Source organism: Anomalospiza imberbis, chromosome 21, assembly GCF_031753505.1.
Source record: "Anomalospiza imberbis isolate Cuckoo-Finch-1a 21T00152 chromosome 21, ASM3175350v1, whole genome shotgun sequence".
NCBI lineage: Eukaryota > Metazoa > Chordata > Aves > Passeriformes > Viduidae > Anomalospiza > Anomalospiza imberbis.
The window spans coordinates 413,221-431,525 of record NC_089701.1 but is presented as its reverse complement, the minus strand read 5'-3'; the positions used below and the strand labels follow the sequence as shown (position 1 = coordinate 431,525).

At 47.4% G+C, this 18,305-nt stretch overlaps 1 protein-coding gene across 7 annotated transcripts in view; it reads left to right on the top strand.

The window, feature by feature from the left end:
* Window positions 1-18,305, top strand: part of MVB12B (multivesicular body subunit 12B) — a 54,427-nt gene that overhangs the window by 19,304 nt on the left and 16,818 nt on the right. For 6 of the 7 annotated variants that reach the window (XM_068210869.1, XM_068210873.1, XM_068210871.1 and 3 more), the window contains one exon: window positions 10,939-11,036. In XM_068210869.1, coding sequence (XP_068066970.1) covers window positions 10,939-11,036 — 98 coding nt within the window. Of the gene's footprint in view, window positions 1-10,938; window positions 11,037-13,548; window positions 18,243-18,305 lie in introns of those variants that run through there. The other variant, XM_068210876.1, reaches the window with a different exon arrangement.

Here is an 18,305-nt window from a genome sequence, read left to right as displayed (position 1 = left end):
TGTCATGCTTCTCAGAGATGGAGGCAAAAGAGATGAAAAGCCAGCAGTTTTCTTGAGATTCCGGTCTGTCCCACTAGGACCTGAGATGTTATTCTGAAGCTCTGCTGGACATAAGCTACATGCCAGTCCAGGCCATGGGAGATCAGAAAGAAAGATGTCTTGATTTTAGAGCACAGATCTTCATTTTCTTTCTGCAAGAAGTTCTGTCTGGGCAGATTTCCACAATAAAGAAAAAAAAAATTATCATAGCAAGAGAATGTCAACGGCAGTGCTTAATCACTGAATGTGCAAGGGTCACTTTATAGCTGACCAGGGAAGGCTGCAGAGCAGCGTCAGAGCTGTTGGGAACAGGGCCAAAATTAGAGCTCAAAGCATCAGTGACAGTCTGAAAAGAAGTGTTTACAAGGCTTATATATTTTATAACCTCTTGTTGTGCAGTTTATGGTTTACAATGGCTGCAAGGAAATTGGATCAGTTTTGTTTTACTTGCCAAATAAAGCAAATGTCAAAATAGTCAATATAAAATGTATTCTAATTTGGCTGAGTTAAACCAGCCAGTATGCAGTGGAATAATTGAATGTTACATTAATGCCTTGTAGTAAAACCCACCTGTCTGTAGCCAGCTCCACTCTCACACCCCATGTGTGATTTACAGGTAACTTTTATACCACCAGCCTGATCATTCAAAGCATCTTTCATGTCTGTTTTTTTACTCTGGTTATTTATTATCCAATATATTTTTTAAGAAATAGAAATGTATATAAAGGTGCATCCTGCAAATATTTAATTATTACAGGGAACACAGACAACTTGAAGGCCTCTTCTAACACTGTCAGCAATGTGGTGAGTTACTCAGCACAGTGTTTGTGAAAGATTGTAGTCACAAGTGATCTCTTATTTTCATGTCACCATAGGGAGAGGAGGTTACACTGGCAGCCAGTTTGCAGTTTTATTCCATGTGGATATATCCTGACAGGACTAGCAGTGGTTGTTCTGAAGCTGCCTCAGCAATGAGGGAGCATTGGTGAGCAGTGCTGCACAGAGCACTGTGGAGAGTCTGCTGTTGGGCTAGTCAGGTATCTCAGCTGCTCTCTTCAGTTGTGTCTGCATTATAGAATAATTCTGAATCAAGAGGGGCCTTCAGAACAATTGCTAACCCTGGATATAAACTAACCCCCTATGTACAACTTAACCTAAAATGGAAGGACTTTTTACTGTGGGATATATTTTTTTCTGCACTAGCCCCTCTGCTCTGTGGTGTAAGGTGCTGATGGCAGTGGATGGTGGCCCATCACAGAGTTGTCATGTATCAGAGGTGTGACCCCCACGGGTTGGTGCACATCAGCAGTGCTGCTTCTGCCACTCATGTCACAGGCTTATGGCTCACAGTCAGGGCTGCACAAGGCGAGGCTTTGTTTGATAGCTGTTCAGGACTTCATATGGTGTTTTTCAGCCATTTCTTCTCCTTCATGTTTTCTTCTACAGGCATCTGGCTTAGTGGCCTCCAACAGCAGCCCTGGCACGTCCCGGTGAGGGTGGCATGCTGTGCCGTGGAGCATGGCTGTGCCATTGTGCAGGTCATCAAGCTGCTTTACTGCCTTTTCTCTCCAACTCTTGGAACAGCTTCTTGGCACTAACGGCAGTCTGAAGAAATGCTCTTGCAGGTTGCCATCCTGCTGCTGAAGGATGGCTTTTGTAGACTGGAGTTATGTGAGGGAGCTTGATGTAACTTCTCTCGGTACCTCTGCTCTGTGCACGAGGCTTGTGCAGCATGGCAGCATCATTGTGGGGAGCAGGGAGGTAATCCTCTGCCAGAGGAGGTGGTGTTACAGGTACCTCATCTGACCTTTGGCACACTCTGCTTCACCCAGCCCGTGCATCCACGATTGCCAGTTCGTTTGAGCAGGGTCTCAGGGCTCAGCTCTGCCTTGCCTCGGGCTCTGTTGGATTTGTGGGTGACGTTCTCCTCTTGGAGTCTGGTTCCAGCGTTTTGGGAGCAAGTCCCTGACTGCTGTGAGTACACGCAGAGCCGCTCTGCCTTGCAGCTGCCTGTGTGGTGGCTCCATCCCGCTGTGGTGCTCCATGAGTCCAGCTGGCTTCTGTGGCTTGGGAGCACGTTCGGCATCCCTTCTCAAGGTGCAGCTTGAGAACCACTGTCACTCAAGCAGCCCGCTCAGAGTTTGTCAGCTGCAAGCAGGATGTCAGTCAGTGCTGTCGAAGTGTGTTTTACAGTGACAGACATAATTGCACTTAACTTTTTGTGTGGATGTTATCAATCTGTGATGGATACTTTGGGGAGAGGAGCACTCTGATTGCAGATGATGTGTCACAGGCATTTAATCTTCCTCTTGGAGAGACCGGGATTGAGTCACAACTTTCACTTGTTGATGTGAGTTTTTGGGAACGTAGATTTGCTCTGACCCTGGAACTGTTCAGTCGCTTGGTTTGCGAGGCTGTCATCCAGCAGGTTCATGATTTACCTGGAGAGGGAAGATCTGGCTGCAATCCACTTACATTCCTGTGCTGTGTTAGTGCAGCAGTCGGTGTGCAGGTTCAGAAGGGCAGAGCTCCTCCAGCTGCCTTCCCAGGATGTCTGGCAGCAGGTGCTCTGTCCCACCCTGCCTGGTCCCACAGCAGCTCCTGCGTGGCCACAGGGCCCCGTGCCAGCCAGTCCCAGGGAGGTGCTGGTGCCTCTGTGCCCCAGCCTGGCACGATGGCCAGGACAGAGTGGCGTGTGCTCCTGTCCCTGGTGCTGCCCGTCCTGGGCCGGGCCCTGCAGAGCGGCTGCAGAGCGGCTGCGCCACGCCAGACCCGGGGCCAGCCTGTAGCTGCCGTGCTGGGGCTCTAGCCCGACCTGTGCAGCTGAAACTCAACAGAAACAGCTTGGTTTTGCTGCAGCTCAGCCCTGGCAGCTGTGGGTCCTGCCTCCCTCCCTGCTTGGAGCAGGTCGGTTTGTGCTACCAAGTGCTCAGGGCTCTGAGCACTGCCCTGGCAGAGCACTGCACCAGGGAAGTGCAGCTCTGGCTTTGATACACAGATAGCAGTTGCTCTACGTAAACACCTGGAATAAGAGCAAGATGTGTGAATTTTCCTTCTGAGCTCCCAGTTACCTTTTCACTAGTTAAGCTGGCCCCTCCTTAGGAAAAGGAAACAATTTGTTCCTATTGTCTGCTCCCGGTGGAGTTTCATGTTGAGGAATGTAGGAATTTCTTTGTTAGGCAGAGAAGTCTGATTTTTCAAATTGATTTATTAACAGGGTTTGAAATTGGTGGTGTAAGCTTGGGAAGGGATCAGTCTGTGGCTTTCTGCTGCAGGCTGATGATGTGCAATCGAGGCAGGTCATAAAGCAACACCAACAAGCCGGTGTGGAGACCCAAGCTGGGGCTGGGATGCACCAGCCTGACTCTGCAGTGTGGTAATGGAAGGGAAGCCTTCTGCCTTTCCTATTTTTTAAGTAGCTACCTTATTATTTAGAAATAGCTATAATAATTTATTTAAGTCATTTAAAATAGATTTTTATGAAGCATCTGTAAGGGAAAAGGTTCCAAGGCTTCAGTGCTGTTCTGCTCTGGTGTAGAGAGAAGCCAAATCCTGAGAAAGCTGCCATTGCACAGGGCAGCCACTGTGGTGATGTGAGGGGCAGAATGCCTCCCGGTGGGGGTCTGCCTTAAATCCCTCATCTGAACTAAATGCTGCCACGTACGGAGTACTTAGGGATGGATATTGCTGGTATGACTGGAAACAGTTCTGAGAAATGTTGCCAGTGGTATCCTTTATGCAGAGTGTTGCTTTCTTGATGGAATTGTATTTTTTAAACTGTTTCAACAGGAGAGCTCAAAAGTAAAACCACCTTCTGACTTGACACTAATTGTCGAATCATTTGCATTGGAAAATACCTATAAAAGCAAGTAAAAAAGTAGTTACTAATTATTATATTTTGAAAATACTATGTGGCTTGAATGCTCAAATCACTTGCATCATGAAACACAGCACAATATTCCTAGTTTTTAAATTACATACTTCCCAGAAGCCAAGGATGTCATAAGGGCTGAGGTCACATCTCAGCAGCGATGGATTAAAAACACTGTGAGGCTGAAACAGTAAGTTGGAGCCTGGAGGGAGTGTTTCCATGGATCCTTTCTGGTGAGGGTGCTAAGAAATGAAATGTAAGGATGAAATGCCCATGCTGTGTATAGGCTGTGCAGATCTGAACATGATGGTTTGGGTGGGTGAGTGGGGCTGGCACATGTTTCTCCAGAGTCTGGTTCCCATAAAGGATTTGTTATGAAACAGCACTGACCATGTGGCTTGCGTCCAGCTGGATGAAGACGTGCAAAAATTGGTCACAGTCCAGTATGTTTTAGTGGTAGAAAATGATGATTAGGAAAAAATGTTTAAACAGTACGGTTGGTTTCCAGTCACAAGAGTCTCTTGCAGCAGCCGAGAAGGAAAGCCATGAACTGTAATTAGAAGGAGCCTGATGGATTTGGCCGATTTTGAGAATGCACTGAAAAATTTGTGGAGTGCTCTGAGTGAAGAGGCTTCAATCTTAGAGCCATTTTTCTTTATAGAGAGTCCTCTTCCTGCTATAGCAGTATTTCTGGAGGCATGTTTTCTTTGGGGCATAGCATAGGGTTGTTAAGTCCAAACCGGAGGTATCCATTTGGAGAAGCTGTGCTCTGGGTTGTTAAATAAGCCCTGCAGGGAAACTGAGCTTTTTTTTCCCTAAAACTTGTGTGTTGTCTGCTATTTAATATGATCTCTGCCACTGCTGATTTGTAATCTGTGCTTTCACCCTGAAATGCATGTGGTTGTGTTCAGATATTTCCTTTAAATCAATCACTTTCACCATTTTCCAAAACACTTCTTGAGTTTATTGCTTTTAGTAAAGTGTTTGGACTGCCATTATTTATTACTGGCAAAGTGCTGACAGTGTGCTCTTCCCAAATGAGTCTTTATGTGGGATATTTGTTTAACAGGTTTTGCAGGGGAGGCGTGGATGTCCCTGTGGCCGGGCTGTGCCTGCAGCACTCCGGGGCAGTGGGTCTGCCTGGGCAGCCACGCCGTCCCCACAAGGAGCTCTCTCTGAGCGGGGCTTTGCGTCTGGCCCGGGAGCCTGGGCTGCACTGTGCTGATTAATTGGACAGAATTTAAAATCCTAACCCAGGAAGCTTACACCATGTGTAATTTATCTTTCTGGAGTATTTCTGCTGTTTGGCAATTTTTCCCTACTGCTTCATTATCTGAAAACTCCTGACTCTGGAGAGCAGCTCGTGAAGGATGTGGAAGCCGCGTGCTTGCCGCCGCAGCCTCCCGAGACACGGCGCTGCTCAGCTGAGACAGCCACTTCATAAGCACTTCATGCTTGCAGTGCCAGGTCTCAGCTCTTTGATGCAGCCTCTGCCTGTAAGGATTTAATGGGCTGCAGCTCAGACTTCCAAGCGGCGTAAATTAAACTTGTTGGGGTTTTTTCTATTGTTCGGCAGCTGCTCTGTCCTAGTTACTCAAGTCCTCTGATCTGAATTAATCCCCACGTAGAGGAAGCTGCAGGAGCTTCATTCTGCATTAGGCCTTTCATTCGGGGTTGCTGGTCTGCAGCAGATCACGTGCCCTCGTGAGCATCACTGGGCTGTGCACAGCCAGCAGCTGCTGCTGTTGGAGAGAGGGGCTCAGCATCGTGTCCCGTGGGGTGCAGGCACCTGGGGAGGGGCTGCCAGAGGCACCCCCAGTGCAAGGGGTGTGTGCTGCCCTCCTCCCTTCGTGCAGCTGGGAAAGCCAAGTGGGGAGATCTGAATGTGGAAAGAATCGCTCACTCTCCTTTTCATTCTCTCCTGCCATTGGGCTTTTATAAAATCCGAATCTGGCACCCCCAGTTCTCATTGACTCTTAGGAAACAGGATATTTTAGTAGCTTGGAATGAGATGAAATGCTTGCAAAGCCCATATGTTGCTTGTTTTAGGGAAAGGGTCAGGAAGGTTTTAAAAAGTATTTAAATATTTGGTTTACACGATTAGAATAGATTGTCTGGAATGAAGTCCATTACCCGAGGTGATTCTTGCCTCACAGTTTAGGTTTTCATTGCAGTTCTTTGGAGTATGAGGTAGGTGTTCTGGCATCTCAGTGCCCCAACACAGTCAAAGTTAAGGGCTGTGAAGAAATGCTGTAGCTGGGATCTCGCCACTGCTGGAACCACAGGTACCTGCTGTGGCAGCGGCTGCAGGCTGCTGCCTGGGAGATGCCTCCTGCTACAGGGGGTGGTTGCCAAGTCCTCCGGTGCAACCCCAGCAGTTTCTTTCTCAGAAGTGTGCCTTTTCCAGTCTCCATAAGCAAAGCTTCCATGTTGGATTACATTTCTTGAGAGCTGCAGCCTGATATTAACTCATTTTAGGTGTGTTTTCAGTGAAATTTAATTTTTCTGTTCTCAGTTTTTCATGAGGAATGATCTTTGCGTGATCATTGGTTTTTTTTGGTGGTTTTTTTTTTTTTTTTTTTTTTTTTTTTTTTTTTTTTTTTGAAAGCTATTCCCTGAGATTCTGCAGCAGCGTTCTGCATGTTGTCGTGAAAAAAATCAAACTTTGCTTCCTGACGGTTCAGATGCTGCTCTGGGTGTCACACTTGCACCACCCAGTCTGTCACTGCTGGGTCCAAAGCCCAACTTACCATTGGGCTTTTGCTGTATATTGTTGATATTTTTATATGACTTATGAAGCATCCTTTGATATCTGGCACTTCCCTTTGTGGTCCTCTGTTCTGTTTTATGAGTACTTGCCCCCTTACTTCAAAAGCAGTTCATCACCTGCCTGCAGACAGTTCTTAATAACAGGTTTGGAACTGTCAGGCATTCCTGGGCCTGTTTTATGTGAGTTTCTCTCCAAAAATGTTCAAAAAGTGGCCATAATGTGCACAGACCTCAAATCCCCTCAGCCTGCACGTGAAGGATCTCCTCATCACATGCTGACTTGTTCTATGGATTTGCTGAATAAAGGAGCAACTGAAGAGAGTGATTAAACTTGCTCTGAATTGTCTTGAAATGATCGTAGGCTGGGGAGAAATACGTTTGGTATTGGAGCAGTGCTGGAGCAGCAGGGTTTGACTCCAGCTGTGGAGGGAAAGGCTGGAGCCCTGGGCCTGGCCTTGCCAGGACTGTCCGTCCTCCCGCTGCGCCAAACTGCCTCACTGCTTGTCTTTGGGGAGGAGGAAAGCTGCTTCTGGTGACAGTTCAGAAGGCAGACAATTGGCATGGGGATAGTCTTTGTGAGTTGCTATTCCTCAACGTCAGAGATTCACTAAAGTACTAATAATTACTGTTAATATCTTTCAGTGGAAACTTTCTGAGTAAACGAGTGCTGGTTGAGGCAGCATTTAACGGCCGCTGCTGGCATGATCAGAATGCAAATAAGTGTTATTAGCCTAATGATTTTGCTGTCACCACGGTGTGCAGCAGTAGTGCTGTGAATATGTCATGCAGTACCCGTGAATTTGGAAAGTGTGTCAAAACACAACTTCAATTAGTTTGCTCTAATTATGACTCTAGAGAGTTCATAAGTATATCACTCCTCATTAAAAGAGATTTTCTTATATGGATTAATACAGCACATAAAGGGGTGTTTGAGCGATTTCAGGCAGGGCTGTGCAGAGCCAGGATGCCCATGGGGTGCTGGAGGTACAGCAGATCTGGAGCAGCATTGGGGTCCAGCCCCATCCCAGGAGCTCCTGGTGCAGGGCCAGGGCTGGGAAACCTCCCAGGCAGGAGCAAGTGGCTGTGCCAGGTCAGCTGTGGGCAGCAAGAGCCTGGTTTGGACAGGCTCTTCAATTAAAAATAACGAAACCAACAACGAGCCCCAAACCAAAAAAGCCCAGGAAGGAACCACACTTGATGCTGAAATAGAGATATAGCCCAAAAGCTTTGCCCTGGTAAAGGTCAAGGAGCACAAGCAGTCAGAAGCACGAGCCTGTGCCAGCCTGGCCTCTCCAGAGAGGCCCTTTGGGATGCTGGGTGTCTGTTCCCCTTTCCAGGATATTTGTAGTGCATTTTACATACATTGCCTGATCATATTCCAGCTTTGCAGAAAAGGAAGAGATTGTTGTGCTCACAGGTGAGCAGTTGGGTAAGGGTTAAAGTAGTAATTGTTTAAATCTTTTAGGCTTTCCTCCCAGTTCTGTGATAATTTGATGAAGAACTTCACCCTAATTAAATATTCAAATTAGGAATAAGTGTCAATATGGCTTCCTGGTGCCTGGAATGATGATTAATTGTATTCAAAACTCTAGTGGCCGCTGTAATCTAAACCAAACCGTTGTTCTTGATTATTTGTGCAACACATTTACCATGTTTTTGTTTTAAAATTTAAACTAGTAATTGATTTGCCATATGCCACAGAACTGCACATATTTTCACGATATGTGTTTAGGAACTTGGGGACTTTGTAATTGGGATTTTCTTGCTTTTCAATGGCAGCCTCTTTTTTTTTGTCTTCTACGATGCAAAATGATTTGGCTCTCACAACACATAAGGAAAATGCATTATGCAATCAAGTTTGTAGGTATAAGCTATATTGATCCTGGCCAAAGTTTACATTAATTTAAAATAAATTAGGCTTTGTTTCCCGTTCCTCCCTACAATCTTTTATAAAAAGAAAGAGGGAAGGGGAGAGCTGATTTCCATCCAGCAGTCACTGCCCTGTCTTGTGCAGCTAATGTTCTTCTTGGAGACATCTCTCTGGCTGTCTGTAGCAGCTGGAGTAATGGAATGCCCAATTGTCCTGCCTCAGGGATAGCAAGTGGCCCTGGAGCAGGCAGGCAGGCCATTATTCCCACACACCCTTGTTACAGCCGCCATCAGGAGCCCAGTGATGGGCATGAGCCGTGGTGGGAGTGCTGCCCACCGAGGGTGGGGCTGCAGGTGTGCACCTCCACGTCACCTTTGCCACCCCCTGCCACAGCGGGCCTCATGTGGTCGATCCGTGTGGAAGGGAGAGCAGACAGGATCCCCGTGGAGCTGGGCAGCGAGGGCTGGCCCGGTGTGGTGTGTGTGGTCAGTGAGGTGAGCAATCTGTCCTCATGGCACACCTGGCACGTGCCCACCTGCAGAGCCCAGCTGGCCCGAGGGCTGCCCGCTCTCCCTGAGCTGCCCTCTCTCTCCCTGAGCTGCCCTCTCTCCCTGAGCTGCCCTCTCTCCCTGAGCTGCCCTCTCTCCCTGAGCTGCCCCCTCTCCCTGAGCTGCCCTCTCTCCATGAGCTGCCCTCTCTCCATTAGCTGCCCTCTCTCCCTGAGCTGCCCTCTCTCCATGAGCTGCCCTCTCTCCATGAGCTGCCCTCTCTCTCCATGAGCTGCCCTCTCTCCATGAGCTGCCCCCTCTCCCTGAGCTGCCCCCTCTCTCCCTGAGCTGCCCGCTCTCCCTGAGCTGCCCTCCGTGAGCTGCCCTCTCTCTCCATGAACTGCCCTCTCTCTCCATGAACTGCCCTCTCTCTCCATGAGCTGCCCTCTCTCTCCATGAACTGCCCTCTCTCTCCATGAGCTACCCTCTCTCCCTGAGCTGCCCTCCGTGAGCTGCCTGCCCGCCTGGCTCACGGGGCTGTGCTGCAGAGCCTTCTGCAAGCAGGTGGCTGGAGCAGTGCTGGAAGGCTGCTGCCTGCCTGCTAGAGCCGAGGGCTGCAGTGTGGCACTCGGGCAGTGCCCACCTTGAGCCAGCTGTGGGATGGTCCCTCCAGCCCTCTGGCTGAGGGTGTGTGTCATTTCCCTGGAGTGGCCGTGGGCTGTGCTGAAGGGCTGTCTGGAGCCAAGGGTTGGCCTCTCCTGCAGCACAAGTTGGTACAAACTTCTAAAAAATACTCTCCTTAGAAATGGGCTTTTTAAGTAGACCTGGTTTATTTACCTCCAGAACAATTTCTGCTGAGAGGAAAGCAGTTCCCCATAGAGGGCAGAGAAATTCAGTCTTTCTACTGGCTGCCTTTGGTGCCTTGGAAAATATTTTTGAATACTTCTATTAAAAATCAAATGAGAAGCGTGTCATGCCCACAGGCAGTGGTCTCCTTTTTTTAAAGTGTGTTCATGAAAAACATGCCTCTGCTCCAGAGACTCTCATGTGGATTGTGTTTTAAACAGCAAACTGATAGCCAAATTCAAACATGTTTTCACACCATCTTTTTTTGGTTAAAAATAGCTTTGGAAAGCACAAGCAAACTCAGACTGATGTTTGCTTTTTCTTATTTTATCTGTGCTGTTCACCATCATCTGCATCAAGGGCTAAAAATACATTGTTCTTCCCAAAACATGCCCTGTTTTTGAAGGCGGATAACTTCCAGATGATTGGTGTGCTAGATAAAATCTGCTGGCTGAGGACATGGGTGTGATGCACTGCTGGAGAATACACGGGGCCCTGTCTCACACACGGGGCATCCACGAGGACCCAAAGGCTGCCGGGTTCTCCTGGCAGGAGGGCAATGCTCAGCATCTGCCCAGATTCAGGAGCTCTCACTCAGGTGAGGCAGGAGCTGCTCCCTGTGCCTCGTGCTGCACTGAGCCCCTCTGTGAAGAGGAAGCATCTTTTTTACGTGTGGCACCGCAGTCCAGAAGATGAATGATAACATCTTCTTAGAATTCACACCGACCAGGGCTCTGCATTGGAAGAATCAGATTTGAATTAAAGGGGCACAGCTGCTTGTGGGTGCTGCCTTGGGTGCAGCTGCTGTGCCTGGCTGGGGCTGAACGTCCTGCTGGGGCTGGATGGCCACTGGTGCAGTCCTTGGTTGTTGGCCGTGCCCAGGCCTCCAAGGGGTGGAGGGGGCTGCACCGAACAGCTGCTAGACAGTTTTGGAAGCAATATTAGAACTGATGTTTGCTGCTTAACCTGACTGGAGTCGTTGGGCTGGAGTGAGCTGACAGGAGCAGCATCTTCTGCCCCATAGTAACATTTGCCATTTCCTCCCTTTCCCTCAGGCACATCTCGCTGACTCTGCCAGCCAGCTTTCGGGGCAAGAGTCACAGCACCCGCCTGGACCTGGAGCACCAGCACTCCAACCTGTACGCCATCTCAGGTGAGCTGCCCACCACGCTGCCCACCACGCTGCCCTGCTCTGCCTCACTCACTCCTGCTGGGCCACAACAACTGCTCCTGGAGGGGTTTTTGTAGTGCTATTACACCTGAACAAACACTGTCATGGGCACGGTGGAATCACACTTAGCTCAGGTTTTGCTCTGTTATGTTGTTTTTGCAAGAGGAAAAAGATACTGGATTTAAACCTGACTCTGTCAAAGCCTAATGAAAGTCTAGTCCCATCATCTGGCTGAAGGAGATTTTAGGACAGTTTGGAAATTCAGCAGTTGGTTCAGTGGGCTGTGCAGTTGAAACTGCTTGTGCATAATCAGGGAAGAGAAGATGGCAGAAATGTACCATTCACAGGTTCCTCCTATTAATAGTGAGTGACACTTGTAACATGGGAACATGGCATTAATTCATGTACCATAATCAAAGGGTTATTTAAAAGGTAATCTCTGCCTGAAACTGCAGCTTCAGGTTCCTGAAGAGATGGAATGTAACAATTACGTAATCCTTGTCAATCCTCGTTTTTCTTACTCTTCTGCCCTAATACATTTGGAAATGTAAGGGAAGGTGTATTCCTGTGTTCTAATGAGACAATTTTGCATGGGGATGGGAAGCTGTGCTTTCTCTCCTGGGAAAGCACCAAATGTGCCAACTGCAGCAGCTCTGTGTGGGTGTTAGTGGGACTGCCCTTGCTACAGGATGTGCTGGCTTCTGCTCGTGGTGCAGCCTGAGGAGGTGCCTGCTTCACAAAGAGCCTGAATACTTTACCAGATCCTTACAGGCAAAGCACAAAACAAGGCCTTGTAGAACTGGACAGGGCATTAGTTCTTCATGTTTGCCTGAGCAGATTTTCATGTGTATAACTCTTTATTTTTCCTCCAGTTGCACATTCTCCTCCAGAAACACTGTTATGAGTTGGGCATGTGTTGTAATGGCTATTACAGCTGTGAGTTCTTTCCAAAGAAAGGGTCTTGTCATATGACACATCCTGTGCATTGACAGGATTTTCGTGCACAGCTCCTGCCCACGGCTGCCTTGTCAGCAGCTGCAGTGAGGTGCCGTGACAGTCCTCTTTGTGTGCTTAAACCTTGCCGAGGTGGATTAGCCCCCAGACGTACTCTGGAAGCCATTCCCAAGTTTCCTGTTCCATCGGTGTCGTGTGCAGCCAGTCTGGGCTATCTGCAGTGCTGCTGCAGTGCCATGGCAACAGGAGATTTAGGAGCAGGCTGCCACGCCTGGGCTGCTGCCAGGGCTCCTGTGCCGAGCTGTGGGTGCGTGCAGGGTGTGCGGTGGCCAGGGGCCATGTGGTGGGTCCCACACACCGCCTCCAGCACACAGAGGGTCCCTCTCTGCCTGTGGACAGGCCTGTGGGCTCCCTCTCTTGGCTCTCAGGCCAGAAGAGGGGTTCTTGGGGCTGCTGAGGGAAACAAAAGCCATTATGAGCGGTCTCTTCCAGTTTCAGTATGGCCTCAGTCTGCCTTGGGCACAGGAGGAGCTGCTTGGGAAGGGAGGGCTGTAATGGGGGTAGCATGAGGAGCTGCAGCGTGGTCTCTCTTTGCTCTCTATAAACATGCATGATTTTCTCATTTTCTCATTATTCGATGAAAACAACACTTCCAGCTGTGGTTCAGCATGTTTGTAGAAGATGAAATTAATTTTGGCTGCCGATTCTATTTGTATCACAAATATATTTTGGCAGAATGACTGTATCCTCACTGGAACTGCCCATTACCCCTTGGGCTGTGTAATGCGGTTGTTGTTTGCACAAAACTGGAGTCAATGAAAAAATGGTCCTGAAAGCAGTAATTACAATTTTATACCAGTCTTTAGTCATTGCCAGTCTTGGCCATGACGCTCTGGGTGACCAGAAATGTAAGGAAACTTCTCTTGGCAGGGTGCAGATAGGGAAGCAGTGCCCAGAGCCTGTGACGAGCCACGGCATCGCAGCCCTGGCACTGCTGGCATCGTCCCTGTGCCCAGCAGCCTCCCTCGTCCCACCCCACACCATGCACCCAGACCAAAAGGCAGAATTAGTTCTAAGCCGATGTGCAGAGCGTCTGTGGGTGCTGCTGGGAGCAGGATGCTGAGGAGCTGACAGGTTTAATGTGCATGCTGGGGCAGGCAGCTGCTGGAAGAAGAATGCCTCTCTCCAGACAGACCTGTTGACAGACATGGCTCAGTATTTCACAGCGCAGTCTTTCCTCATGGCCTTCAGTTTAATTAAGATGTTGTTGTGACTACATACTGCCTTCATTTCAGACTTGAGCATCTTTTGCCAGCATATTGCTTTGGCTTATCAGAGGCACAAGCACAGTAAGGGAGAGGCAGCCCTCGCAGGCAGGCACAGATAATAACATACAGGGAAAATTCCTCAATGAAGTGAAAAATTATTTATAATAATGGTACTCAAATAGAAGGGAAATAAGTCACTCTAAGGGTATATAAATTTTTATGATAGTGTATAAACAGCCATAGCCTGCCTTGTCTCCCATCTATTCCTGCAGAGAATGAGGGCAACATCTAGCATAAAGAAAAATACAATAAGAAAATGAAGAAATGAATGGGAAGAGCTGGAGGATTGATCACCCAGTGTATTTGTATATCCTGATGTAAAAGGTGCTGCTGACAGGTGGCCAGGTTTCTTCTGTATAAAACCATGTGTGTGCTGTCAGGGCAGTGTGAGCAGCCTTGTTTCGATTGATGAATTGCCTGCTTTCTTGATTAAACCTTCCATCACTTACAAAACAAAAAGCCTGTGTTTCAATGGCAGAGTGGGACATGTCAAAAAAATCTGTCTGCTTTACCTTTGTGCAGATGTTGGGCACAGACTGTAACATGTATTATTAAAACAAATGTGGCATTTACTGTGCATTATTTCTTTCCTGGGAGAAGGGACCTGTAAATTATATGTTAATAATAAGCTTTAACCCTTTCAGGAACCAAGAGATGCAGGAGTGTAAATATTCTGCAGGCCTCACTTAATTGGATGGGCTCTAATACCACGGCAGCACTCTGAAGTTACTAAGCAGTTCCAGCCCTTGCTGCCCATGATCTGTGGATTCTGCTGAATTGGGTTGTCTTTTTTTTTCCCCTGAAATTTCCCTGTAGCCATCTTCAGTGTTGTATTACAGGTAGATGTGTTTTGGGGCAGCAGCAGGCAAGTTTGTGTAATTTGACTCCAGAACAATCTCACCTCCTTTCTTGGCCTGTTCTCAGATCAGGATAGAAATTGTGTTGTATGGAGTCTATCAGTCTGTACAACCCCATCAGAATGTGTACATAAAGCAATTACAGCCTCTTTACCCCAGTTTTGTGCAGGAAACAATTTTATGAACTTCCAAATCCTGCTGCAGCTGGCTGTATAGCCAGAAGCCCAACTTCAGTCATATGAACCTTTCCAAGGATATTTATTCTGGCAGAAATTTGGAGATAACAAGATAACCATTTTCCCTTGGGTAGGACCGAGGTTCATCTTTTGAACACTTAGCTATGGAAACTCTGCTGGGAAAGCAGTAGAACAAAAGCAGAACATACTTCGGTATATGTTTGTTGGTAGTATTTTCAAATAACACTTGCCAGCTCTCAGCCCCAAACAGTCAAAATATTTGTGCAAGTACCTTAAGAAATGGCGTTAGCTGCACATACTAATATGTCATCCATAAGTTTGGGCATCCATCTTCAAGTCATGTTAATCCTGAGAAATAGAACAGGATCCAGAAGCGCAGCTTCTCTCGCTACCCGGAGCATTCTCAGTGCAGTTCAAGAGCTTGCTGAGCTGCAAGTGAAGGTTTTCATCCCCTTTAAGAGGAGAAAAGCCGTGTCTTCTGGGTTGGAGCTTAGATGTCAGATCCCAAAAAACACAACACACTTTATCTTCCAATAAAGCCACGCCCGTGCTGTGACCGAGACCACAGCACTTGCTGTTTGTTTTGCTGAGGAGCCATGGGTTTTCCAACAGTCATTTGATGCTGAAATGCCTTTGCATGTATTTCCTACCTTAAAGGTACTGTTTTGTGGTCTTCAAACACTTCATTGATACATCTCAAGTTACTTGTGTGAAGTATTTTTCTGTGGGAAGCTGGGCTGAGCACCAGGGAAGGGAAGTGCGGCCGGCTGCCAGCGTTCACAGTGCAGTGTGTGTGCCAGCATGCCATGAAGGAGGAGGTTTCTGTGTGCAGCTCTTCCAGGTGCCAGTTTCTCCACAGCTCTGCCTTGTTTATTTTGGAGTCACACACCAGTATTTTTTACCTTAGGGAGGTAAATATTTACTTAAATGAGTATTTATTATATTTATACAGGAATAGTTTTTTATGATGTTTAAATATTTATTGCCCTCTTTAAGACACTTTCTGTGAAAGGTCAGAGCAAACTGTGGTCTAAGAGTTTGGAGAGGGAAACCCTTGTGAGCAGAGGCTCCAGTCCAAGTTCCACCTGCTGGGTGACACAGGTGAGCGTTCCCAGCAGGAAGGCCAGGGCAGAGCCCCGCTGGGGAGGGGGCAGAGGGTCTCAGCCTGGTGCAGCCCAGCCAGGGCGAGGTGAGCAGGGTCTGGCCGTGGCACGAGGTCGAGCTGAGCTGGGTTTGTCTGCGGGAGGATAGGCTGTTCCTGCAGGCACTGCAGCGACGTTTGCCCTTCACTCCACGCGGGTTTCTAACCCAGCTCTCTGGAGGCAGCAGAGAGAGTGGAAACTGATGTTAATGGTCTGGAAAAATATCGAAGCCAGTGGATTCCTGGAAAGGAAACCGGGTTGCTTTTCCGTACTGCAGGCTGGGGCTCTCGGCGGGGGGCAGGTGTCATCTCCCTGGGCAGTGGCGTGGGAAGCATTTGCTTCACACGCCGCTCCTGAGACAGCAGTTTGCTTCCTGATTCCTCCTGTTCAGGAGGGGCTAACTTGGAAATGCCATGGGGTATCTACTCCCCCATCCCCCTATTTTGTTTCTTTTTTACTTTGGTAGTGACAAAAGAAGTCTTTTTCAGAGGTCTTTCTAAATTCAGATGTTGTTATATTTCAGTGCTCATATGTCAACTTCCTTCTTGTTGCAAAATGCCAGGATATCTGGCCACATGTGCCACTTCCTTAGTCGTCTGTTTCCTTTTAAAAGACACAGTAGCTCTCTTCTGTGTATAGGAGGACAGGTGTTTTAATCAGAGGTTAATAATTTATTTCTACAAACTATTGTTTTGCTTCATTATTTTTGTAGATAATTAAATTATGCACTTGTCGCTGTGTGTTTACTTCACTAAAACAGGTAATTTTGAAAAAAAAGAGAGATTTTATTCTTTGGATTAGTGCACAAGGATTGCTTTTATCGTCATCTTCTAGCACAGTTCCTGGTGGTTCTGCAATTACCTCTAATGTTCAAGGGTTTTGAGACCCCCAGTCTTGGAAGGGGAGGTCCTGTGCTGCATCTTACTGTCGGCCCCCATCCCTTCACTTACTCTCTTGGTGCTTCTTAAAAGTAGAAGCGTAACTAAATATATATTTTGTGACACTGAATTTTAATCAGGATGGTCCAAAAGCCAGACACGTTGTGACACAAGCTTTATTCTACATTGAAACCTCTTTCCTGAAGCTGAGATTAAAGTCAGCCCGTTCTTTACCCTATTGCAATTTCCAGTCTTTGGACTAAGAGACCTGGATAATCTTCCAACTATGAAAGACTCTATTAATATCCAGCAGTTCAGGGAGCCTGGAGTCTCATGTAAAATGCTGCAGCTGCATATTTCAGAAAGGGAAGTGTGTTACTTAATACTCTACTTAATGAGATTCAAAAAGTGTGTTTCTTATGACATGATCCCCTCCGTGGTGTACAGACCCTTTAGGTGTGCTGGTCAGCATGCCACACATGTTACCCGGCTGTGCTGGGGCAGCAACCCCAAATGGGGGTGATGGAGCCATGAGTTCTCACCCAGGTGACATTTTTAATACACACAATTTTTTGATGAACCTGCTGTTGTCCAAAGTGCCATTTGTTGTTTTCCTCTGCTCCTGTCATGTGCTGGTAGGGGAGGTGGAGGCCCCGCCTGGCTACTGCCCTGCCCTCCCGATGGTCCCGGCTCCCTCCGGCGCGGCAGCCGTGGGAGCCGTGTCCCCTCCTGCTCGGGCACATGGCCTTCACCCGTGTTCCTCGGCTCACCTTCCACAGAGGCTGCTCGGTCTCTGCTGAGAGGATTATCTGGCTGTAACCCTGCATCCATAAAATATGCATGAGCAGGTGTACCGGGCACAGGCTGGGGGCACGTCCACTGCGCAGGCTGCAGCAGGGTGACGGAGGGAAGGCTGATCCCTTGAGGTGATGTGGATCCCAGGACAGGGGTGCCCTTGCCCTGCATGCCCCACAGCAGCACTGGTGAAGGCCAGGGGCTGATGGGGGAGGATGAGCTTGCGGGACTGGCGCCGTTCCCATGGAGCACAACCTTGGGGTGGCCTGCACTGTGTTTGTTTTGCTTTGCCGAGTGCCAGGGTTTAATTTTTTTTAAATGGGGAGCCGCTCAGAGGTTTGGATATTTAAACAGTTATTAACCGAATGACAATTAACAGATTGCAGAGACAGATTTTCTTTTCAAAACCTCCAAAATTGAGTACAGTTTGCAAAACTATCACAGCATAGTAATGACAATGAATTTTGATTTCCCGGAACTGATATTAGACTCCTTATTAAACTATGTGCATCTGCTTTTAATTTACTCCAAATAATTGGAAAATGCAATGAAGCTTTCCAATTAAAGCTTGGCTTTATGCTGTTTAATAATACCCCCCATAATATTATAGCTTATGAAGTGACAGGTGAGTTGGTGTATGAATAAAACATAAAGGCAGCAATAAGGGACAGAAAACCAGAGACAGTTGTTGGGGATTTTAAATGCTGGATGTAATTTGCATATATTAATCTCTTCTTTTCAGCCTTATCAGGCGTTCTTCAGTATTTGAAGTTAAAATAGCATTGACAGGCAGGAGTACGCTTAGTTTTTTCAAGGATTTATTACTTGTATAATTTCTGATCTTTAATAAGCAGATATGACTGATCCTCATAGTTCTATAGAAATCAGTTAATTGTTCCAGATGGCGTGTACTGATTATGCAAAATTACTTTTCACACCATTTTTTTTTTTTGATGGAGTTTGGAGTAAAATTAAATTTTTTATAGCCTTCTTATCATGCTGTTTTACAGTGGGTTTTGCACAGAAGTTGAATTTAATCTACTATATTACATTGACCAGCAGAGTTATTCTAATGTAGCATTCTGTGATTTGACAAAGAA